Below are 25,768 nucleotides of genomic sequence, written 5' to 3' on the forward strand. Positions count from 1 at the left end.
AAAAACCTTGTATCAAGGGCTGCGGGGACGGGCCATCTGTTAGGAGAACTGCCTGCTCTTTTAGAGGACATGGGCTTCATTCCCAGCACCTCCATGGCAACTCAAAAGAGCCTCTAACTGTAGTTCCAGAGCATCCAGTGCCCTCTTCCGGCCACTGTGGGTACTGGTCAAGCACATGCATCGACATAAAATACAAATAAATATTAAAAACCTTGCATTGTCTGCCATACAAAAGTATACCTGATTCCTGCCTGTGGCCTGCTATCCCTATACATACAGTCATACAGTTTGCCAGAGCCATTCTGTCACCTACCACTGCAAAAGTTTCCTCCAAACTCGCTCTCCCTCTGGAAGCTTCTTCCCTTTATCCTACACTGCTCAGCACTACTATTGGTCTTCTTTTATTCCCCTCTTCTTCAGTCAGAGAAAACCTGAGCCCTGCATGAAGATCTGTCTCTCAAAGAAAATATATCTTTGGCTCTTGGTGCACAAAATCACTTTGCAGCATGCAGAACTCAAGCCTTCATCCTTTCACTTTGGTCAATTTTGCAGCAATAGCTTAAGCAGGAGTAGGTTGTGTGAGCACAGCCAGGAAAATAAGCTGAGGTCCACATGCCCCAGACTAAAGGAAATCAGACAGCAGGCCCAAGACCGAAGAAGTTCTCCACCGCCCCCGTGGGCTCTTTCCATCCAGTTTCCATGGGACCCTGTGTTAGGGTTGGGAGAACTTCCAAACACTCTGAATTATATTCTGTAGCAAAACACAGGATTCACTTTTAGGATGATTAAAAAAATAAAAGAACAATAAAAAAGAGGAAAGGAGGCAGGAGAGATGGCTCAGCAGTTATGAGCACTGTCTGCTCTTCCAGAGGGCTTGCCCATTCTTGTCACCCACACAGCAGCTCACAACCCTCTGTAGCTCCAGTTCCAGGGTATCTGGTGCCTTCTTCTTGGCCTCTGTGGGCACCAGGCATACATGTGGTGCACAGACATACACGCAAGCAAATTCTCATATCCGTGAAAATAAATAAATGTTTAAATAAAAAGGGGGCAGGGGACCAGTGTATAAGAATTGAATGCCTTCAACGTCTGATGCTTTTGAAACCCCAAAACCAGTTTCAAAGGAACATCCCTTGTGGGCTGCATTTCTATCTAAGCGCTCTCAATCGCTGTCAAAAATAGACCTGTACTCAGCCTTCTGGACATGTTATCTTCCAGCTAACCACCTAAAAATGTGGGGATTGTTTAGGGGACACTTCTTTAGGGGTTAAAGGTTATCCTGTGACTCACCAAGCCAGGAGGCTTCTTGTAGCCATCCACATTTTCTGTGATCTGGCTCTGGGACCTAAGACCTACAATTCCTTATAGGCAAACAAATCACGACAGATCAGAACTCTGAAGTCCTAAGGCCTACGGACTCTGCAAGGAACTAATTCTGAAACGCTGGGATGGAGACCTGGTCAGTTCTATGCTCTGCAGACCCTGTTAGGTGTCAGCAAACTGCAGACATTCTCTTTGCTCCTCCTGAGACAGTGGTACTTCCAAGCTGTATATGTGTAAAAGTTTCTTGGAGCTGGGGTTCAAAGCCAGCAGTGGGTATCTGTTGTTGGGAGAAGTGTGGCAGCACATGGTGATCGTAGGAGGGAGAGGAGTGTTGAATTTCAGCTTCATGTGGTACAGGGTGTGAGCCTGCCCAGCGGGATGATGGTAGGGGAATACTGGGGACACAAGCACCGCATCCCCTGCAGTGTCATGGTGTGCTCTACCAAAGCCATGGGCTGGGCATGCTGGAGAACAGCTGTACTCTCAGCCCTCGGAGGGCCAAGGCAGGACCATGAATTCAAGGTCTTCCATATATATTGATCACCAGCACAGCATATAGCCCAGGATGGTCTTGAGCTTCTTATATAAGTGAAGATAACCTCGAATTCTTGATCTTCTGACCTCCACCGCCCAGGTATTAGGATTACGGTACGGATGTGGGACACCACACATGGCTTATCCAGGGCTGGGGACCAAGCACGGGGTTTCCCAACCCCTGTGAAGAGTGGAATAATGAACAGACACTGTGTCTACCCTTCCACCCAGGATGCGGTAGACACATGCGGTAGATGTGGAACCTCTCTCTCCCCATACAGATACCTCACCATCCTGAAGGATGCTTTCACCTCCCAACAGTCCACTCTCAGAGCAGTTACCATGTCCTGCTTCTCTCTCAGTAGTACAGCAAGCTGCAGTACAATCATTCGTTCATCTTTCTTTCTCCGTGGCTGGACTCTGAGCACTTGAAACACAGCCATCAAAGCTTCAATCTACCCGTCCAATCTCACATCTATGTTGTGTGCCTAGCCCTGTGCCAACGATAAATAAACACCTCTGGAGGGAGGGAATACATAAATGTCTGTACATGGTGAGCTCTCAAGTGCAGAGGCTGCTCTCCGTGCCCTTTCTTATGTGTACAATGCCTGTTTAAAGGCAAGGGCTGCTCACAGGAGGAAGAGCTCATTTCCTAAACTCAAAGAGAGAGAGCAAAGCAGAAATGAACTGAGTAACGTTGTTCTTTACTTTGAAGGATGACTACAAATTGAGTGTATCTGTATAATCTGAAAAGAGATAGATGTAGTCTGTGCACAAGGGCAGGGGCAGCCAGGAGGAAGGCTTAGATGGAAACGAGGCTCACGGGCATCAGCTGCTCAACAGCATCCACCCCTCAGGCATCTGCATGGGCCTCTGGTTGCACACTCCATGCAGCAGCCTTCCGAAGTCTCTGCAGAATCCAGAGCCTGCTTCCCCTTCAGATAAGCCACTGAGGTCAGCGACCCTGTTCTCTTTACGACTTGGAAAGCTACTTGCCAGGTTTTGACTGTTTGCACCAATGTCCACCTAGCCTTGGTCACCACAGTCAAACCACCCAAATTCCAGAGTGCATTCTCCTCCAGCACATAGTAGGAGCAGCATCACCATCATCCTGGTGGTGAGAACGGGCGTGTTCTTATCTTCTCAATTATCTGGTCTTTGAAAATCAGCGGCTCATAGTCACCATGTTACACTGATGGCTCCAAGTTTCATATCAGAACCTTCTAAATTCTCTAAGGACATGCTCTCCATGTCCTTCCTGTTCCCACAATCTCTCCCATCAACAATGGGAGCCTGTCTAGCTGATTCCAAGTCCTCTCCCAGACTTACTTCCCTAAGAGTGTGCACTGTTCTCATAACAAATAAGGCAGGAGCTGCAGAAGAAGTGGACAGGCCATAGAGTTTCTCCTTCTGTCCCAGTCCTGATAGAATCTGAGGAGTGAAAGCCTCCTCTGAGGGTGGCAGCCTTAAGGTCCCACCGAAAGACCCAGTGTGTTCTCTGTGGAGCTAACTGTACAGCACAAAGCATATTGTGTTACAATTGGGCATAGCCTGGGGACAGAGGAGACCTAGGACATGCCTACCTTGGCTCTCTTTCTTTGGCTTCTCTAGGAAGATGCACACCCTGTGACATGGCCTCAGTGAGCCTCAAGTACATTCAGGAGTGTGGGGGACAGACAGAGGCAGAAATGAGCCCTGACCAAAGAGGGTGGGGTGCCATGTACATCACCTCAGTGCCATTCAGACATTCCTTGTGGTGCTATTTTTACCACAGTAGTCATGAAATTGGTGTCAGATGAGCTGGGCCAGTTCCTCGATCTGAGAATGGGAGATAGCAGGGTTCTTTCCAGGGAAATGAGCTGGGGGTGCATGAAGGCCGTTAAGAACATGTTCCCCAAAGCCTTGGGCTGTGTTCCTCCAACAGTCAGAATGGGCTCATCGCCCGCATGAACTTAAACTAACAGACAAAGGTTGAGTATCTTCTGAATGCAAACCTTGAGCAAAACACTTGCGAGTCCGATAAAATGACAATCTGTGGCCCTGGAGGAATCTGCGTTTCCCTGGAAAGGAGTGTCATGCCCAGAGACAGTGTCTGCTGGACTGACTGTCCCAGACACAAGCCCGGGGAGGGACGATGTGTTCTATGTGGCTAGGACTGACTTTTTCAAAGATCAGCAGAGGTATTGGATAGTAGAAGAGAAGAAGTCTCTGGCAGGATGTGGTAAGGAGGAAAATGGCAGACTTTTTTTTTTTAAACACAGGAGTTCTGGTCTAGCACATACCAAGTCCTGAGTTCCTTTCTCAGCACAGCCTAAAGCAACTGTGGTGGAACACAAAGCCCAGTGCTTGGGAGGATAAAGGCAGGAGGGTCTGGAGTTCATGGTCATCCTAGAAGGATGGAAGTCAGCCTGAGCTACAAGAGATCCTCTCTCAAAAGACAAAAGTCTGTACATTTATCCAAAACTTAGCTGCGACCTAGGTTCTCCAGAGGACCCGCGTACACACCTGAAATGAGCATTCCCTCTGGAGGCTCCTTAGTCGAGAAGCTGGGGCAAGAAGCTACCCTTTTCCTCTAAAGGACCTACTTTCTGAGGCTGGGCTCCAGAATTTGTCCTGAGAGCAGAGCCAAGCCATGAGGGTTGGCCTACAAGTGGCAGTGGCAAATTAGGGTGTGAAAATTGGACATAAACTGGGGACCTCCCACAATGGGCTTTGGAATGGAGTGTATAACTAACTCCTGGTTAAGGACCAAGACCTTCCTCACCGGCCACAGGACGTAAGTCTGAATTACATAAGGTTAAATAGAAGCTAGACGCTAAAGCAGAACTTTGTGGATTCTGTAGCTTCCAATCTGGGTTCTAATTTATGCTACTAAATGTCTGGAAATTCAGAGAGAAGTTTAACAACCTAAAATGGGGCATAAAGGGGGAAACAGGAAGAACTGTGCCACCAGGAAGTAGATTCACAGATGTGCTCAGCATCAGGGGGAGGGGTGGTGCTTGGAGGCCTGTTTCTCATTTCCTCTAACCAGGCATTCCAAGCCCTATCCCTGTCCCCCTGTCCCCGTGGATTCACAGGCACAGCCTCTGGTCAGGCACCACCTGTCTGTCATCACCTCTCTGCTACAGGCTTGAGGGAGCCCCGGAGTCAGCTCTGTGGTCTGAATAAAGTGGCAATAAGCTTAATGGCGTCCCAAAATGATGTGACTGAAGCCATCCCCCCTGTGTCTCTAAATAGGGATGAGAGAGGAGATGTCACTGGGACGCCAGGAGGCTTTTGAGATTTTCAAGAGGGACCACGCTGACAGTGTCACCATCGAGGACAACAAACAGGTTCTGAAGCAGAGGTAAGATGGAGTCAGAGAGTTGCTGGTCCCCTCAGGTCAGGTAAGCCAGTCCAGAGACTCTGACCTTCTGAGTCGTCAGCCTACTGTCTGCAGGAAAGATCTAAAGTCTCCATGGTCTCACATTTCCCTGTGTGCACCCTGAGCTTTCCCATCCCAGTACTACTGTGACCCACTTGTAGATCAGGGGTCTACTACTGACGGCAGTAGCTCTATGGACAGTGCTCCCCTTGTATCTAATTCTCAGCAACCTAGGACTTTTTTTCCCCTCGAAGCAGGGTTTCTCTGTGTAGCCCTGGCTGTCCTGGAACTCACTCGGTAGACCAGGCTGGCCTCGAACTCAGAAATCTGCCTGCCTCTGCCTCCCAAGTGCTGGGATTAAAGTCATGCGCCACCACTGCCCAGCGCAACCTGGGACTCTTACAAGTGCCTTCATAATCTCCAGGGGAAAATAAGTCAAGCTGGGGGGGGGGGTGGCTGGGGGCCTGCGGCTAAGTGGGTCACGTGCTTGCTGTGCATGTGTGAGGACCTGAGTTCTAGTTACCAGCACTATGCCCTATAGTCCCAACAATGGAAAAGGAAGAGAGAGAGAGAGAGAGAGAGAGAGAGAGAGAGAAGAGCAGTTCTCTGGGGCTTGATGTCCAGCCTGAGCTGCAGGTTCAAGCCTCAAAAAAAAAAAAAAAAAAAAAGAAGCAATAGAAGACAATGGAATTGGCCTCTTCTTAGGTCCTCCATACGATTGGTTAAAATGGAGACTGGCATGGATAAAAGACTTGATGAGAGATGAAGGCTTAATACAGCCACTACAAAGGAAGGATGAGAAAGCTGACTGGAAGCTGTTTCCCAGGAACAGGAGCATATCTCAGAGTTCATCAGGAGCCCAGTAACACAACACAAGTCCAGCACTCTGGAGAGTGGACTAGACCCTCTTAATCCCAAGAAGTGTGTGCACCTTGTGACCCTATCAATTGTACCTGGAGGGTAAATATCCCACCTGGGCACCTAGCAGGGCAGATAGGAGAACTTTCATGGCTGCACTGCTTATAGCTGGGGATAGTTAAACGTGCTCTCAGTCCCCATGTTAAGCAGTCGACAGGCAATATAACAGAAAATCCATGGGTTAGGATGTAGTGTTGGTGTGATGGATTAGATGCTTGCACATCAACAAGCATAGATCTTAAAGGCAAAACTAGGAAGGAACACAGGTCCAAAAATTTACAAGTGTATTTACCCCAAACCAGAAACCTCCATACAAAAAGATCCACCAGAGTCTACCCTAGGAATGGGGGTAGACAGATGACTCACAGGTAACAGTGATTCCTACTTAAGCATGAAGGCCTGATTTCATATCCCAGCACCCATGTAAAACTCTGCACTTGACCACTCAAGGGCCTCTGACTTCAGTGCCGTGGGGATGGAGCCAGAGAGACCTTACACACACACACACACACACACACACACACACACACACACACAGTCACCCACCAACTATTAATGTTTTGTGTACCTAAGTCTTAAAACCACCAACATGAGCAGCATACTTCATTTTTGGTTCTCTGAAATCATGATGGTTCCTGGCTGCTTTAGGCTTGTATCTGAGACTGGATCTATGTCTGATGGGGAAGCAGATCATAGCTGTCAGGGTGGCTCTATCAAAGTCTTCTCCATACAAAGCTGCCCTGACCTCCAGTCCAGTAGAGTTCTGATAACCTAAGCAGCTATTGGATTTTACTGGAAAGCATACTTGCTTGCCCAGAGTGGGCAGAGCTGCCACTACTCCCACTTTCCTCTTGCTTCCTCTTGGCCATTGTGCAAAGGAATGGACAAGACTCATATATATATATGGAGAGAGAGAGAGAGAGAGAGAGAGAGAGAGAGAGAGAGAGAGAGTATATAGATAGAAAATATATATTTTTCCAGGCAATAAGTCAGTCTTTAAAGCCAATGAAAGAGAGGGAGTCAGTGCATGCGCTTCTGGTGTGCCTGAATGGTCTTGGGGAGGCTCAGCTTTCTGTATACAAACAAGAGAGATAAGATGTCACATAAACAGGACAGCTGCCCTTCATTGGCCTACAGCCCATTCTAAAAAGAAAATTCGACATCTGTTTGATGTTAATATAATGGTTTCATTAAGGAACTGCTCCATGCCAAGAGGCAGTGGAGTTAGTTCCACTGGGAGCCTTGCCCTCTCTGGACTTCTGTTCTTTTTCTCATCCGCAGACATTACTCACTTGTTAGAGACTACCGGCTATGTCGGGCAGGTTCTCTGGAGGCACACAACCAATGGGATAAATACTTACCACAAATGGGAATTATTAGATTGGCTAATGGGGTACAGTCTGGGGAGTCCAACGGGGGCATCTGCACACCAAAGAGACTGAGAACCCAGTAGCTGCCAGTCAACAAATAGAGAAGACTCAGTAGTCCCAGTCCAACCCCGTCAGCATGGAAATCTAACAGAGTCATCGATATTGTGTCCATGTTGGAAGGCAGAAGAAGACAGAGTCTAGAGTCAGTGAACAATTGGCAGTGACAGCCACATATCCTGCTTTTTATTGGGGCATCTTCAAAGCCAGGCCACCTGCTGGAAGGTGGTGCCAGCTTAGAGAGTGAGTCTTCCCTTCTCACTTAATTCTCCTTGGGAATATCCTCACAGACATGCCCAGAGGGGAGTCTCCTGGGTGATTCTAGACCTGTGCATGTGCACACACATACACACTCATACATACACACACACACACACACACACTCAACTAAGAAGACTAATCATCACATATACACACTCACTTGCCACAAATTCATGCACACACACACACATAGCTGCCTGCAGAGGACTAGGAGAAAATTTTATATGTATACATATACATATACATATACATATACATATACATATACATATACATATACATATACATATACATATACATATACATATACATATACACAAAAGGCAAACAACACAAAACTATATTCCAGCTGCAAACATAAAAATAAACCTCCAGAAGCACAGGCCTCCCTGTGGCTCTGACATAGAAAACATAAACTTCAAGAAATCCTGGTGCCTTCCAAATATTTTCTCTACTGCTCCCTAGTGGAAGGGAGGACCAACACAAACATCTGTAAATGGTGGTCAGTACGATTCAGACAGACCAGAGGTTCTGGGCTTGGGCTGGCCTTCAGTCTCCCACTCTAATGTAGCTTTCACCTTTCTATTATCCCTCAGCACCCAGGACCCACTGGCCTGGCCCTCCCATCTTATTCCCCTTGTCTCACATCTAGAAACTCTGTGGTCTGATGGTTTGGGTATGTCATCCTGTTGAGACTGGATCTACCTGACCAAATACAGATCTCTAGCCCACAACAAGAGGCTAATCCCTAATGGAAGGATTGTTGGCATCCCCAGAATCTCCCATGGTTCTCTCCACTTGGGGTTTCAGGAGGGCACCTGGGTGACCTGTATACCCCATGCACTACAGCAGGAGGCAGTCTAGTCTTTGTTCACCAGTGCACTTCAGTGCATACGCTTCTGGTGTGCCTGAATGCTGGCCCCTGGTTTTGGGGAGGCTTAGCTGTCTGTATGTGACAAGAGAAATAAGATGTCACATTCACAGGACATTTGGCCTTCATTGGCCTACAGTGTTTGAACCAATTCTTCAGTGGAGTGTTTTTCCCCCCACTGGAAAGTAATTGTTATTCATAATCATTCTCTCTTGTAGACATGATTCATCGTCCTAATATATAATAATAAGAGGGGCTGGCCACCCTGTGTTCTGTAAATATCAGTGCCCAAGCAACGCACAGGGAGACTTTATTTTGTGTCAAAACCCTCTTACACACTGAAACTATCAGACACAAAGTACCCATTAAGTAACAAAAGGGGAAATGAACAGAGAAAAGAACAATGATTGGAAATCAAGGCATTAATAATGTGAGCTAAACCAAGAAAATCACCCCTCATTCAGTTGGATCCTTGTAGCATAGAAGTGAACAGCAGTCCCCAGGCAATAGAGAAGTGGGTTGGGAAGTCACTGGCACCATCTGGAAATGCTACCCAGGACAAACAGGAGCTCTCCGGCTCCAGTTAGACTTTAATTTTAACCTTTATTATTTTTCCACTTGATTTTTATATTGATATTTATACTTTGTCTGCTGAACTAGAATTATAAACTCTGAGAGCAGAGACTAGATTAGAATCTTCTCAGCATGCCCCTGGTTCTTAAAAGAATTGGACACACAGGAGCATGTGCGCAGGAGCACACACACACACACACACACTTGCGCGCGCTACTTAGAAAACCATTTTGTCTGAGAACACCTATTTGAAATTGACTTTGAGGGCTCAGCAACCAAGGAAACTGCTTAAGGTTTGTTTGTAAAGGATGGTGCCAGACCTCCTGAGAATCAGGGAAGGAATTCTCAGCCAGCCAGAGAGAACAGCGGAAGAGACACATAGGGAAGGAACTTTAATATGCAAAAGAAATGCAAGGGAAAGCCAGGCTGGAGCTTCATCACAATAGACCTGGAGAGAAAGTAGTTGCTGCACCAGCCTGGGGAACTGAGCTCAGGTCTTCAGAGCTTCCATCAGAAGCCTGGCATGGCACCTTGCTTCTGTAAGCCTGGCACGGAGGAGGGCAGGGACAGGGAGACCCCTGGAGCTCCCCAGGCAGCCAGCCTAGCCATACCTGTGAGCCTCAGGTCCCGTAAGAGACAACCGTCTCAAAAGACAAGGTGGAGAGTGACTGAAGAAGACAGGTGACGTAGACTTCTGTCCTCTACTCGCATGCTCTGAGTTCCTGCAAAGGAGCTGTCTACACAGGCTAACTCACTGATTAAAACGCCAGTGATATGGAGAGGTTGGAGTGTTGCAGGAAGAGTAACCTTCAGCCTAACACGAGCCATCCCTCACACAACTCTGAGCCAGAGCTGTCATCCTAATAAGAAAGATAAAAACCCATGGAACGTATTAACTAAGAACAAAAAGAATTCTCCACCAAAGGAAGGGCTAAGACTGTCATGAGAGAACATCTACCTAACTATAACCCACCTCTCTGATGTTTCCACCAAGGGTTTTTTTGTTTTGTTTTGTTTTGTTTTGTTTTGTTTTATGCCTTGATTTACAGATTTTTTTGGTGTGGTTGAGTTACCATTAAAAAAAAAGTCCATAAAACTGCTTCAGTGTTGGAACATAAAACTGGAGGTAACTTCAATCAGTGTTCCCAAGGCAGGCTCACTCAAATTTGGCTCCAGGTCTCTGGAGCCTACGTCCGAGCTGCCCCTGCCTGAGTTCTCCAGTGAATTGTGTGTGGGGTAGCCAGCTGTGTGTTTCCTCACTGCTTCCTGCTGAGTGCATCTTATCCTCGGCTCTCACACACCAAGGGCAAAAATAGCATTCTCCAAGTCACGTCGGACTGCATTTCAGTTCCCTGTGACAATGAGAAAGTGGGTAGTCAGTGCCCCTAGTGTGCATCTGCAGGGACCACTTCATTAGAAGCTTGGTTAGCTGTGAGGATGTGGTTCCTGCTTCCAGAATACAACCCCACCTCCTAGCTCCCCCACAAGAGTCTCTGTTGCCTGGCAGCGATCAGTCACCAGCACATGGAGTCCAGCGCTTCGGTCCACACTTCCCGTGAATGTCTGCTGAGCTGAACGAGCCTGCATTTTGCTAGATGCTTCTGCACTGGGTCCCTGAATGGTGATTCAAGGCCTTCACTGAGAAGACATGAACAGCCTCCATTTGGAAACCAGGGGTGGAGTCCTTAGCCACCCAGCCTTGTAGGAAAGTTCAGTACTCTTCCCTTGGCCAACACACTGACTCAGAAAGCAGCAAGGTCAGAACTGTCACCACTTTCCCAGCTATCATGGAGCACTGGTGGTCCCCTGGCCCTCGCTTCATCTACTAAATCTCCATACAGATGAAGGAGTCATGGACCAAATGCTAAGATAGCTAGGCTTCTCTGGAAGCCTTTGAGATTTGAGGAGGATGGAAGAAGAGGAGGGAGAAGAGAGATTGTTGACCTAAGATGGCCAATAGAAAAATGGGGCAGTAGGATAGAAGGATTTAGTCTAACTTGCTCTCTGTTTTATATGTGTTTTGGAAACTTCTAGAAGAAAACGTTTCTAAAATTCTGTGATCCCTCAAAATCCCAATCACTCCCAACTTACACAAGAAGGTCTTGTCTATACCCCACACATAGATAGGCCCCTTCCTAGATCAACTCAAGCACTGTGGCTATTGTTACCCAACATAGAAAGTGTCCTGATTTGTCTCCTGACTGGTCATCAGTGGCTGATATCTGCTACAGTTCTATAGGTCAACAAGTCAATGATATTTAAGAATATTTTCTTTGACTATAACGTAGGCATCATGGTAGAAAAACCTTATTACCACATTTCATTCTGGTATCCTTGCACCATAAAACAGCAGAAATAGAATTAATTCATTAATGAATATAATAACAAATGTATTTTATTTCGTGTGTGTGTGTGTGTGTGTGTGTGTGTGTGTGTGTGTGTGTGTGTGTGTGTGTTTAGGTGTTTTGCCTGCATGTCTATGTGTGCACTACATGCATGCAATGTCCCTAAAAACCAGAGGAGGGTGTTGGATCACCTAAGACTGGAATTATAGATGGCAGCGAACCACCATTCCAGTGCTGGGGATTGAAGCCAGGTTCCCTGAAAGTGCAGGCAGTAGTCTTACCCACTAAGCCATTGCTCTATTTCCTGGTAGATGTAAATCAAACAAATTTCAGTCTTTCTTTGTAATCATACCACATTAAGCTTATTTCGATTTTCTTTTATAATCATCCCATCCTAGGAACCTCTCAGACAGCTCTTATTTTTTCAAACATAATATAAGATAGCAATAAGTTAAAATTGCCTTTATTGTTTTATTTTTTTTCCTCCAGATTTTCTGAAGCAAAAGCTCTGGGAGAAAGTATAAATGAAGCAAGAAGTAAAATTGGTAAGCAGACGATTTTCTGGAAGCTTCTTTCACAGAGCATTTCCCAGTGGACATTGGATGGTGGTCTACCTTCCTCATAGAGCCACAAAGTCTAGCTTGCATCCCTGCCCAGGAAGCCGCGACACACACCCTCTTTATGAAAGGCACCTTTGTGTGTGTCAGGCCTGAGCTTGTACAGGGTACTCACAGGGTTGGCCTCCCCCAGTGAGAAAGATTTACTCCCCCTGTGTGTTTCAGCAGTAGCTCAATCTGTCATAGCCATGTCATCATGGCAACATTGTCTCATATTTCCAAGGGCTGTGAAATGCTGTTGCACTGCCCAAAGCTGAGCTGGTGCATTTTTTTTTTTTTTGCACACATGTGCAATTTCAGCACCATCCCTAAAGCCAGTGGGAAGATGGGAAGCCAAAATGAGCTAGTGCACACGCCCAGCCACCAAGCTCCCTCATTTAGGTGAACTTGCCTGGATAAGAGAGATTAAGGCAACAGAAAAAAAACTTGAAAACATAGGCACTTCAAATCTGTTCAAAGCAAGAGGAGAACATCTCTTACTCTAAACTATAAAACACAACCAAGATCCGTCTCCCAGATAGAACTGCTTCACAGAGCGGATCCTTCTGTCTCAGTGTTCCAGGAAGCAACTGCTGCCTGTTTGCAACTGGTCCTTTGGCTCTTTCTTGACCCCCACCCACCCCTCAGAAGCCACTTTCTAGGCTTATTCTACACAGCATAGAAAATCAGGATAGGCTCAGTCTGTCTAAGTCAAGGAAACAGTTCGCTTCTGTGATTGGACATGAAAGAACTAAGGCACCTAGACCCTAAGCCACCCCTACACTGAGAATCCCTGTGTCTCATCTTGGGGCCCAGGAGCTAGGATGGTGTGGTGATTGCTTTTAATCATAAGGGTGACACAATCTAGTAACACCTAGGAAAGGAGTCACAGTGAGGGATTGTCTGGATCAAGTAGGTCTGTGGATGTGTCTGAGGGAGGGTGGGTGTTGTCTTGATCATGTTAATGGATATGGAAAGACCCAGTCCACTGTGGGTGGCACCATTCCCTAGTTTTAGTCTTGTACTAAATAAGAATGGAGAGAGTGGGCTAAGCAGTAAGCATGCTCCTCTCTCTCTCTCTCTCTCTCTCTCTCTCTCTCTCTCTCTCTCTCTCTCTCTTTCTCTCTCTCTCTCTCCTTGCCTGGATGTGATGTGACTTGGTATTTTAAGTTCACCATGATCCTCTTCTGTGATTGTTAGCCTTTTCCCTCTCCATTGCTTTTTGTCAGGGCAGTTTTATCATGGCAACAGAAATGAAATGTGATAGAGGAAGACACTAACTCAGCTGAAATGTGGTACTACCTTCAGTGGTGCAGGCAAACAGTGGTGTGGAGTGAAGAGCACCTGCAAGGTGAACTAGAGCTCACCAGGTGGCAACCTTTGTCAAGTATCTTTGATGTTTCTTGAGCATGAGAGTAGTGATTAGATCCACCATTAGATCTTGTTAGTGAATGTCTGTATGTAACAGTACATCGATATTTCTATGTCAAAAGGTTTCAGACCTTTGGTAGCTCTTCCACTGTAATCATCAAGCATATGTACATGCTAGGCCACCAATAACATGTACATCCCAGATTCCTTTCTACAATATGGTGTGCAGCAAATATGCCTTCCTAATGTAGAATGTAACAATGGTCCTACCCATCCCTCTTGTTGCTTGTCAGATCCAGTTTACTCCCATTCTAAGGGGTTAAGGGGTCTAAGCTATACTTAACCTGCCCACACTAGAGTTCTGTTTGTGACTGATACACAGAGGATCCAGGCATGCTATTAAAAGCCCAGGGCAAGTAAACATTAGGGTTCTATTTCCCCAGAAAACAGCAAGCAGAATGGACATCAATACTGAGATTCAAGCCTCCAGTAATAGCAAGAAAGCAGCTATTTAGTGGTACAAGCTCAGCCAATGACCCTTTTGCCACCACCACTACTTTTCACACTGTCTTCTTGATCTAAGAGGACCAAGATGAGTGGACTGTGGAGAGCCAGCCTGAGAGCTGAACAACACTCTCACTGTGCCTAGCCACAGGGAAGAGCCCACATCACAGCATCATTCAGATGACAGGTTAAAATTAAAGGAGCAGAAGGGAAAAAAATCTGAGCATTTCTAAGAGGCAGGTGCAGAGCACAGAGAGCCTGGGCCATGGCTGGGGCCCTGACTCAGATTTGCTCTCCGGCACTGCCATATCCCAGCTCTGGGCATGCTCAGATGCCATGGAGTGTACTTATAATTGGCCCGCAGAGAGGAAACTGCAGATCAACAAACCCGTATGTCGAAAGTTCAAGTAGCCACTGTCTCCTCTGTCAATTTGTTTTTCTCTGCATTGTGACCTACAGCAGTGTCTTGAGTTTCATCCTTCGAGATTCCTGAACACTTTCTATTTCACCAGCAGCCAAATAACATCTATTCTTATATAGTAAAACTCCCCTATTAATGCCTTTTGTCAAGAAAGCAACTAACAAGGTGGATAACTATTGCTGGTACTAGTGAGATAGCTTAGTGGTCAAGAGCACTTGCTACACACACAAGAAGACCAAAGTTCAAATTCACAGCACCCATATAAAAGGCAAGCCTGGCCATGGGACAGGAGGATGCTAGTAGCCTGCTGGCCAGCCAGCCTACCGAAGATAGGTGAACTTCAAAAATGGGTCTCCTTCAAGTTTAGCAAAAGACTCTGTCTCAAACAATAATGTGGAAAGCTTTGAAGCCAGACACCTGATATGCAACATACTTTCCCATGTGTGTGCGCACACACTAACACACATGCATGCATAACACACACACACACACACACACACACACACACACACACACACTTTCTACACACTTCCTTCTCAATAGTTTACTTACATCAATCTTGATCTTGTAGCAAGTTGGATTTAAAATTGGAAGAAATAACCCGTTTAGAATCTCTCTGAAAATTAATAGGTCTCTGTTTCTGTGGGGGAGCAGCTGTCCTTCTGTGTACCTGTCCCACACATTGAAGCATTCAGCAGCTTTTAAGTCACATGGATTGTGTTCTAAACACTTTTATGTCCACTCTATTGCCATCCAGCCTGTCTCTAAAGTTGCCATTGAGTCTGAAATCTGGGGACAGCAGACTGCCTTAGCAGCATCTATCTGTCACTTTTCACCTCTTAGGGTCCTGGCATCTGTCATTCTACATCAGTGTGCCACCATTGGCTATATCCTCTTTGGCAATGAAGGACAGTAAATGGCTATACCCTGGCAAGGTCCATCCTATGCCACGCCAGGAACCAGCTGCCTTAGTAGGTAGGCAAATCAGTTGGATTGTAAATCCTGACACCCACTCCCCCACCCAGGATCCCTTAAGCAGAGAAACTCAATGGAAGCTGATATCACAGGAGTTGATCAGCACAAGGCTGTGATGAACTCAAACATTGTAGGAAGGCCTTGAGCTCAGTAGCTCAGAGCTTTCCTGGTATGTAATAGGCCCTGGGTTCTCTCCCAAGTACTGAAAATAAAATTTAACAGAGAACGTAGCACAAGGAGCAATGAGAAAGAGTAAAACAAAAAAATGTAAATAGCCAAGAAGCCAGCAAAATGTTCTGGATGCCTGGTCTCCTTTACTTCAGAATCCTTTGAAAATCTTTGCTTCATGCATTTGGGATCTTGAGAAATCATTGCTCAGCGTTACATCTCCCATGGTAACCAAGAGGGATGTCATCTCCTGCCCTCCAGCTCTGGTGTATTCTATGTGTGAGCAGCTTCTGGAGCTTCAGTCTTGGTCCTACTCCTTGTGGTTTTCCCCACCATCATGGTTCATCAGCCAATATGGTCCACAAGGGCAAAGAGAGCAGAGACTCCAAATGGAGATGGGAGGAGGGCATGTAGAAACACTTATGGTGAATGACCACACCAGCACCAGCTATCAAGAGGCAGATCAACTTGACTTAGGGTGGTTCAGGGCTCATATGGTTATGGAGGACTGAGGGTAGTAACATCCAGAACGGGCAGAGGTCATTGGCTGAGGGCTTAGGGTACCACCAAAATGCCTCATTAGATCTCAGGTGCTAGCTGAACAGGTTCTTATCAGGAGAAAGGAAATTGATCCTGTAATCCAACTAAGGCTATGTGGTAGTCCTCAGAAAGAGGCATGTGTGGTGGCTTAGAATTCCCCAGACAAGATCAGAGAAAAAAAATCCCTGCCAATGAAGGGGGATTCCATATTGCACCAAGCTCGGAGGTTATCTAGCCATGGTGGACTTTGACCTTGCCTTAATTAGCGGAGTTTTGCACCTACTAAGTGCTGGTTTCTGCTGTTGTATCACAAACGAACGAAATAAGAACATCCAGCTCATTTTATCGGATTATAATGACATGAACAGAGTATGCCTTTTAAAACCTTTTCTACATATCTATTTTATGTGGGAGTATGCTGTGGCCCACATGTGGCGAGAATAACCTGTGAGATCCAGTTCTCTCCCATGGGATCCGATTCTCTCTACCACCATGTGGGTCCTGGGAGAGAATCGTCTGCCTTGCTATCTTTAAACATAAGCCACCTCACTGGGCCAACATCAGCCTCTTGGTCTCTTGGTTCTCGAAGAAGAGAAGAACCTCACTCAGCACACTGCCCCTTGGCTCTGGCAGCAGTATTAATCAGTCTCTATGGGGAGCATTGTAGGTTGTCATTTTACACAGCCACATCTGCTGATTATTTTCTTTTATGATTTCTCCCATGTTTTTGCACCTAGGAAGGCCATTTGGGCAAATGACAAGGCAACTTCACTGCTAAGTATCTATTTAATACTTCCCTAAATATCCTTATAGATTTTCTTTATTGTTAACATTTTCAAATTGAGTTCACTTGGGATTTATTGTGGAAGACGGCATAAGCTGAGGCTCAAAGCAGGATATCTTTCAAGTCACCAGTTTTCCCGACACCACTTGCGATAATGAAATGCCTTAAAATAAAATGTCTCTTCCTCTCCCAGGAAAACACTTTCAGGTCGTTCGGGAGAAGGCAGATGCATTTTAATCTCGTCGTAACAGCCTTGACCTGATAATTTCCATTCTTGTATCTCAAAAATAACTTTGCCAGCAGACACCATCATCTAGATATCAGGAAAAAAAAGCCCGCAGTACAGTGTCAACTCCATGTCAAGCAGGCAGCTCACGGATGCCATGGGGACAGTGGCTTGCCCGAGTGGGTGGTCCCCCTGGGCTCAGCACTCTTCTAAGGGATATGAACTATTTTTAAATGCCATCTCCAGCCTGGCTCAGCTCTCTGATTGTCCCAGGAAGAGTTAGTGGAATGTCATCTCTGTGGATGGCAGGGGTATTCCACTGTCTTCTGTTGACTGGAAGGGGGATGACAGGCAGAAATGGAAAGGGCCATAATGATGCTCATTTGCTGCGTGCAGCAGAGGACTTGCTGGGTCCCTTCTTGACCACCCTGAAAACTAATGAGTGGTCTGCTGAAGGTCACCCAATAGCATTCAGAAGAGAAAACACACAAGGCTGAGATACCTACTGCTCTCCTCACAAGGCAGCCAATCCACTCACGGTGGAAACAGCCTCGGTTCGAGACCTCCCTCCCTTAGTCACATGACCCTCTAGGCCAGATCCGTTCTCTAATCCGGTGTCTACGTCACAGCTTACCGAAGCCTGCAAAGAATATCACAAGTCACTAGGCACTCCCCTCCCAAGTAGATGTCTGCTGTTGAACTTCATCTAAAAAGCAGAGATGCTGTCACACAGACCGACCTACAAGCAACCAGCATCACTAATCAGGCATCCAGGGACAAAGCCCAGCCCGGTCCATTTGTGTAGGAAAAATAGTAAAAGCCCCAGGCAGCTCCCAGAGTGAGGCTTGCAGGGTGGCCAGAGGCAAAAGAGCTCAGGAGTACCATGGTGAAGACGTCCTGAAGTCTGGGACTGTCTGGAACTCTGTGGAGTAAAATAAGACTGCCACCACCACATGCCTTGGGACAGACTTTGGGCTAGAGTCAGAATGACCACGTCGCAGCTACAGTCCTGCTGGCTGACTTCAAGAGAGCTCCCATGCGTCTCTGCGTACAGGCAGTGCTGCCGAGACAGAGAAGGGGCTTGGCCCGCCCCGTAGTCTGCAGCCACAGAGGAGTGGAGCCAGCACCTTGCACCCCTTTTCTCCTGGGCTCCAAGATTAGTGTTCAGTCGGAAAGCAGGAAACCTCACAACCCAACTGGGAAGCAAGCACAGAAACACTACTGTCGTGCTGCCGTGTGCGGTATCTTCTCCAAGTTCAAGTCGGTAAGGAAAGGAAAGGAGCCCCTGAGAATGAAGAGCCTTCCCCAACTTTCCTAGCTGGAGGATAATAAAGGAAGATAGCAAGGCAGAGCCACCACAGGGAAGGTCTGCTGTGCTAGATGCTCTCCCCTCTGCCCTGGGGTTCAGAAGGCTAGAGATGCCTTCCAGAGTTCAGCATGTCTTCTTTTAATTGCAAAAGTGATTCACAAATATGTTGTTCGTACATCACTTCAGTGGTTCTCTATCAGTAGGGATTTGCCACAGGATCCCTGGGCCTATGCATAGTATTAGACCGTGTGTCTGTCTGTCTGTCTGTCTGTCTGTGTTTACCAAGCTTTTTCCTATGTGTAGAAGATCCTTTGCCAATTTATGTATAATTAAGTACATCAAGATTAATCATAAGTAGTAATAGAATAAAATCATTTTAACAATATACTTCAAAAAATTCTGTGGATGAGTTTTCGCCATTCATTCACAAATATTTTCTCATCTTGTAGCAATCAGATCCTTCCTTTTTTTTTTTTTTTGCTTTTACTAGTTTCATATTTCTGTCAGTTTCTTTCAGGCATACAGTGTATCGTGAGCTGAGTATACCCCCACTACCTTCTCTCATCCCCCTCTCATTCCTGGTGGCCTCTCCTACTGTCATGGTCTGTGTGGTCCACAGCTGCCATGTGCTCATGACTTCATCAATCCTGTCACATCTGGATGACAGCATTTTTTTAGTGCTCCTCCCCGTCCTCCAGGTCTTACAGTTCCGAGTACTGCCAGCCCTTTTCTGTGACATCCCCTGGGCCTCAGGGTGGATGGAAAGGATGTCCCACTGAGAGCTGAGCACTAGGCAGCCCCTTGGTCTCAGCATTCCATCAGGTTCTGAGTCTCTGCTCTGACCATCATCCAGTGCCAGGCTCCCCTGACTAAGGCAGAGGACTGCACTGTTCCGTGTCATTGTTCCTCTTACAGGGAGACAGACATTAAAGAGGTGCCCATGGCTTCCCATGAATTGCCAGCCGCCCTTGCATCTAAGGATAATCATGAAGTAAAATAAGATGTGAGTGCTTAAAGACACGCACACACACATACACACACAGACATGCATGCACACATGTACCCATACATACACACACATACAAATACACACACACAGACATGCATGCACACATGTACCCATACACTCACACACACACACACACACACACACACACACACACACACACACCACACGCATTCGCACTCTCACACTGCAATACTATGATAGTGTATCTGATGTGAAGATTGTTATTCACAACTGATGGATACACTGTACCAAGGATGATTTACATTCTGGACTGGCCAGGATGGCACTATACTATCAAGTTCCATCAGGCCAGAGAGAGCAGCCTCAGTTTAAAACTTAGATGCTGCTTACTTCTAGGGTTTCTGTGTTAACATTTTCACATTATAGTTAACCAAAGACAACGGAAACCTCAAAAAAGAAAATTAATGACGAGAGCAAGAGAAAGGTTACCATACGTGTATAGAAGTGTAAAATCCCGCCTTACTTCCTGCCCTGCAGTGCCAGCCTGTTACCTCTGCAGACAGATGCACTGCCTGCAACACTGCCAAGTCTCTTCTTACTTTCTCTATGCATTCGTAGCCAGGGGACAGATCGGTCGGTGATAGATCAATAATGTGACAGATAAGTAATATAGGTACATAGATGATAGGGTGAAGTTTGACTGGTTAGTAATAAAGACAGGTCAACAGACAGACAGACAGACAGACAGACAAACAATTTATTAACATGGCCATCCACGTGTTATTCCTTACCCCGCTTTCTCACTGAACCCTCTATATTTTGGTGTGTTATTTGGTTTTGGTGGTGAATAAAATGTTCTATCAGACCGGTTATAACAAATGTTTCACACACACCATTTTTTTTCTATAAAAACAATACATGCACTTGCACATAGAGATGTGAGAGTTTAGGGGCAAGATATTGAGATGTGGCATGAAAGGGAGGAACAGTGTCAGCCACGTTTAGTTTTCTCAGCTCCTTGGTCACCAACCCAAGGGGCTTCGTTGGCATATACTCCCTCTGTCCACAGCAGCGCCCACGTTCCCACACATGTCCTTGCATGTGACATCAGCTCTTGCCAGTTGCAGAGAAAACTGTGGTGCATCCTTGTTTCATTTGCGTTTTCCCAAACAGCTGGCAAAACTAACAGGCCCTTTCTCATGGGCCTCGTCCTCTTTGCTGCCTAGATGGTTGGAGTTTGTGCTTTGATGCACAGCAGCTCTGTGTGCTCTGGAAATGGGGCCTTTGTCTACTGAATAGGTAGCAGATGTTTTCCTCCAGCCTGTAACTCATTTTAATTTTTGCTCTTAAGATTTTCAAAAGAAACTTAGATGGTTGCTTTTCTCTGTTTACAAAAGAAAGAAAGAAAGAAAGAAAGAAAGAAAGAAAGAAAGAAAGGAAGGAAGGAAGGAAGGAAGGAAGGAAGGAAGGAAGGAAGGAAGAAAGAAAGAAAGAAAGAAAGAAAGAAAGAAAGAAAGAAAGAAAGAAAGAAAGAAAGAAAGAAAGAGAAAAAAAGGGTGCAGGGGTGGGGGTGACACTAGTTTGCCTGGTTTGTGTGGTGTGTGTGTGTGTGTGTGTGTGTGTGTGTGTGTGTGTGTGTGTGTGTTTGTTTCTAAGTTATTGAGAATCAGGAAGTTAATTTACTCTTCCTCACTGCGACACTGCCCCTATACCCAAAAATGACACTGCAAAGATTTTTGGTGAAACATCACATCAAAGGGCACAGTGGATTTCCATCACTTGCATTAAAGCCAAGAGCCACTGCAAGAAGAAATAACAGCATGATACAGATGGTTAAGGTGTTTGCCAGGCCAGAGTTGGATGACTTCACTACTGAACTGGAAATTTTATCACCAAGTATATTGATTTGGTTGATTTAATCTATATCAAAAACATTAATCATGATACTTGAATGATTTATAATTTTTTCATTGTTTTAATTTATTTATCTATCTGATCTATCAGTATGTCTATCTGTCTGTCTACTTATCTATCTGCTTATCTATCTATCTATCTATCTATCTATCTATCTATCTGTTGTGTGCTAATGAGTGTCTGCCACAGCTCACACACATGTGAATGCCAGAGGACAATTTGGTAAGATTCAGTTCTCTCCTTTTACCTTGTGCCTCCCATAATCAAACTTGAGAGGCCAAGCTCAGTAGCAGGTACCCTTACCCATGGAGCCATCTCACCCACCCCCTTGAGTAACTCTTGTGTTGTGTTTTGTTAAATGGCTTATAAAGACAGGACAAGATGAGGCCAGGCTCTGGGAAACAGTTTTCCAGGTCACTGGAACACAGTGGTAACCACTCAGCAAGCATTGTTGTGCCTGAACACTCACTTCCTGAGACCCGGATGACAAATGCAAATAACGAAGGAGCAGGTACAGAAGTGGATATGGTGCATAGCCACAGACAAGGGACCCCAAGTCATAAAGTATCTCAATTACCTGTACCAGCCACCTAGCGTAAGCTGAGGTCCGTGCTTGAAGGCTGCAAAATAATCAACACCTTCAAGAGAAGAGTGTGACGGGTCCAGCTTCACTTCAGTCCAGTGAGAGATCTAGAACAACAGCAGGAACAGAGGAGAGCTGGCGAGGTGGCTCAGTGGTTAAGAGCATCCACCTATGAGTCAAGTCCCCTTTGTGGGATCAGATGACTTTTTTTTTCCACAGGAGTCACATGTCAGCTATTTACATTATGTAACATTAGTAAAATTTCAGTTATGAAGTAGCAACACAAGCAGTTTTATGGTTGGGGGTCACCACAAGATGTGGCACCGTACCAAAGGGCCACAGCATTAGGAAGATTGAGAACCACTGAGGAGCCTGAGGTTCGTTGAGACATACAGACCCTTGGCGAGACTGCCTTGGCCTGTCACTTCTCAGGAGGTTTTCTAGACTTAGAACTCAGCATCATCTCAGCCTGTGTTTATGAATTCAGGAGTTGTGATGGTTTGTATATTCTTGCACCTGGGAGTGGCACCATTTGGAGGTGTAGCCTTGTTGGAATAGGTGTGACCTGGTTGGAGTAGGTGTGTCACTGTGGGTATGGGCTTAATACTCTCACCCTAGGTGCCTGGAAGTCAGTCTTCCAATAGCAGCCTTTGGATGAAGATGTAGAACTCTCAGCTCTGCTTGTGCCATACCTGCCTGCCTGGATACTGCCATACTCCCATCTTGATGATAATGGACTGAACCTCTGAACCTGTAAGCCAGCCTCAATTAAATGTTGTTTTTGTAAGACTTGCCTTGGTCATGGTGTCTGTTCACAGCAGTAAAACCCTAACTAAGACAAAAGTCCACTGCAGTTACGGTATTTGTGCAAGATGAGGCCAGCAGGATCATTCAACGTTCCAGAAGACAGCCCTAGTTGGACTCAGTGGGCTGGGGAGCGAGGAGAATGAAGGGGTAAGGGGCACATATTGTAAGTGAGTTGGGGGGTGGATATCTTTATTAGGTCTTCCATTGCTGTGAACAGACACCATGACCAAGGCATCTCTTATAAAGGACAACGTTTAATTGGGGCTGGCTTATAGGTCCAGAGGTTCAGTCCATTATCATTGTGGCAGGAAGCATGGCAGCATGCAGGCAGACATGATGCTGACGAAGGAGCTGAGAGTTCTGCATCTTGAATCTGAAGGCAGCCAGGAGAAGACTGACTCTTCCACACTGGGCAGAGCTTCCACAATAGGAACTCTCAAAACCCGCCTACACGGTGACACACTTCCTCCAGCAAAGCCATACCTTCTAATATAGTAGCACTTCCCATGGGCCAAGCATATTCAAACCACCACAGTGGATGTGATCAAGGTACATTATTTGTGTATATGAAATTGTCAAAGAATAAATGAAAGATATTCAATTAAAAAAAAAGATTTTGGTCAGTCAGTACAGAATTTGGGGCTGCCAACTGCCAAGCTAAAAGCAAACCAGACTCCTAACACGCCAGCCAGGCCCCTAAGAAATTAGGCAAGACTGTCTAAAATATTTGGTTTCCTCTGCTTCTCTCTTCACTAACTTCAGGCCGAGAGTTCGCTCTTTTGTAGGAGACTATATGAACTGTGGTGAAGCTTGAAACAAAGCCATCCATGCCCCTTTAGTGGAATAGGTATACTCACTGGCATGGTGTCATCTGCCAGTGACTGCCATGCTCTCAGAGCATATGCTGGCCTTCCCAAGAGAAGTACATAGAGCAGGCTGGTGCTGGTTCCTCAACCAAGGATGCCCAGAAGTGGGTGTGTATGCATTCCTGTTCTCCTCTTCTGGGTGACAGCTGTAAAGTTTGTCACCGGTGGAATGAAACTCTAGTTGTCCATGAGGATGGTGGCTTGCTGCTGCCCTCTTCATTGGCTGCCTATCTACCCTGCTTCAGTAGCCCATACTCTTTATCCATGTTTTCTGGAGCTGTGTTCCAAATGAATCACCCACATCTGTTTCTGGAAGAAAGCAAACTAACATTAACTGAATAGCTGTTCTCCACACCCCATCACTACTTAGATATGCAAAAGTGAAAGAAGAACCATATAGAGGTGTCAGCCTGAACCTGAACTAAAGTAAGCCGAGAAGTCACAAACAGGTCCCTGTGAGAGTGTCCTCAGTAGCTTGACACTGTTAGGAATGAGGGTCCTGCTTGCTACCCAGATACTCCATTCTGTCATCTGAGCTGCTGTAGCTCACACATCACCTGCCCCTTATATCAGCGTAGTTGGTGGTTTCCGGAGAGCCAGCTGGCAAATAACAATTCCACAAGACACCCTTCCTCCACATTGTTAGAATAACACCCCACAAAGGACCATTAGCGTTTATCTGATGGCCCATCAAAAGCAGATTCCAGTCATTCCTGTGGTACAGAGAGCCATTACATCAAGCATATTCTATCCAACAAGCATCATCCTAGGGCCCAACACAACATTCTCACTAGAAATAGGTCATCATGTTCCTCATTGATGCCCACAGGTATGAAGAGAAGGGTTCTGAATATTCATGAAGAAAGCAGACAGTCTGTCTCCAGGGACACTCTAAACCCTAGAGAAGAGGCTGGGATGACCGTGAGCTTTTCCCTTCTCTCATCTCTCTCTGTCTCTCTGTGTCTCTGTCTCTTTCTGTGTCTCTGACTCTCTGTGTCTCTCCGTCTCTCTTCTCTCTGTCTCTCCCTGCCCCATCTCTCTCCCCTCAGCACAACCCACTACCCATCCCTCACTACACACAACTCCTAATCAAGAACAATTTCAGGTTGAAGCCCTGGATGCCCCCTGGGATAAGGAACAATCCTGAGATTCCTCTGTTAATTCTTTGGCCACTTCCCTGGCCTCCTAACGCTGTGGACCAAATCTGGATCAGGTGTGTTGGTTTTGGACCCCACGAGGCCTGGCCAGCGTGGCCAGTAGAGAGCTGTCTGCAAAACATTAGCTCTTGATATTTTTTAAGGAGGGTGAAAAAGAACACATTTAACAGGATTTCATTTCTTCAGCATTTTGTGAGTTAGGCTTGGCCCGAGTTGGGAATATAATCATCTCAACTGTGTTTGAGAGAATGCCGTGCCCTTCCCAGTTTGCAGGGTCTTCTTGCCCCAGGAAGCCACCCTGTTCTTGTTCCTGGAGAGGTGACAGCTCTGAAGGAAATTTCTCCCAATGACTCCCACATGTCTCAGACCTTGCCAGTCCACAGCAGCCAGAACTGGCCTTCCTTTTATTCCCAAAAGACCATGGCCAAAGTCCTACTGGCTTTGCCCCTGGAAATTAGTTCACTCATCTCAAAATAAGTCCCCAGCTGGTCCCCGAAAGGACTGTCCTCTAAAATAGCCTGGGGTTTGTGCCTGGAATCTTTCCCTCGCTGACTTCCTGTATCTACTTCCATGCAGCAAGGGCTGCCACCTGCTGGGTACAGTGGCTTCTGGGGATGGCATTGCTGGTAGCCACTACAAAGATTAAGAACCTAAATGTCCCTGGCCACCACATCTCATGAGGCCTAGCAGATTTCTCAAAAACTGTGAGAAGGCTCCCAGAGAGTGGCGTGGGGCTCACGGAGAGCTGCCATCATTGCCCTGCCCTTGGGGCACTAACTGACCCCAGATGGATTCGTGTCACACAGGAGTGAGGGCCCAGGCATCTATTGACATATCCACTCTCTCCTTGATACTGGACCGCTAACCCTGGCAAGAAGGTGCATAAGTCATTTTCCAAAACTATGGACTCGGCCAGGCAGGGTGGTATAGGACTTAAATCCTAGCCCTCAGAGGTAGAAAC

The 25,768-nt window shown here is 46.2% G+C and overlaps 1 protein-coding gene across 5 annotated transcripts in view; it reads left to right on the plus strand.

Moving 5' to 3' along the window:
• Positions 1–25,768, plus strand: part of Kif6 (kinesin family member 6) — a 294,750-nt gene that overhangs the window by 211,949 nt on the left and 57,033 nt on the right. For 4 of the 5 annotated variants that reach the window (XM_006524391.4, NM_177052.3, XM_011246494.3 and 1 more), the window contains 2 exons: positions 5,095–5,203; positions 12,106–12,161. In XM_006524391.4, the coding sequence (XP_006524454.1) occupies positions 5,095–5,203; positions 12,106–12,161 (165 nt within the window). Of the gene's footprint in view, positions 1–5,094; positions 5,204–12,105; positions 12,162–17,168; positions 20,606–25,768 lie in introns of those variants that run through there. The other variant, XM_006524393.4, reaches the window with a different exon arrangement.

Source organism: Mus musculus, chromosome 17, assembly GCF_000001635.26.
Source record: "Mus musculus strain C57BL/6J chromosome 17, GRCm38.p6 C57BL/6J".
Classification (NCBI taxonomy): domain Eukaryota; kingdom Metazoa; phylum Chordata; class Mammalia; order Rodentia; family Muridae; genus Mus; species Mus musculus.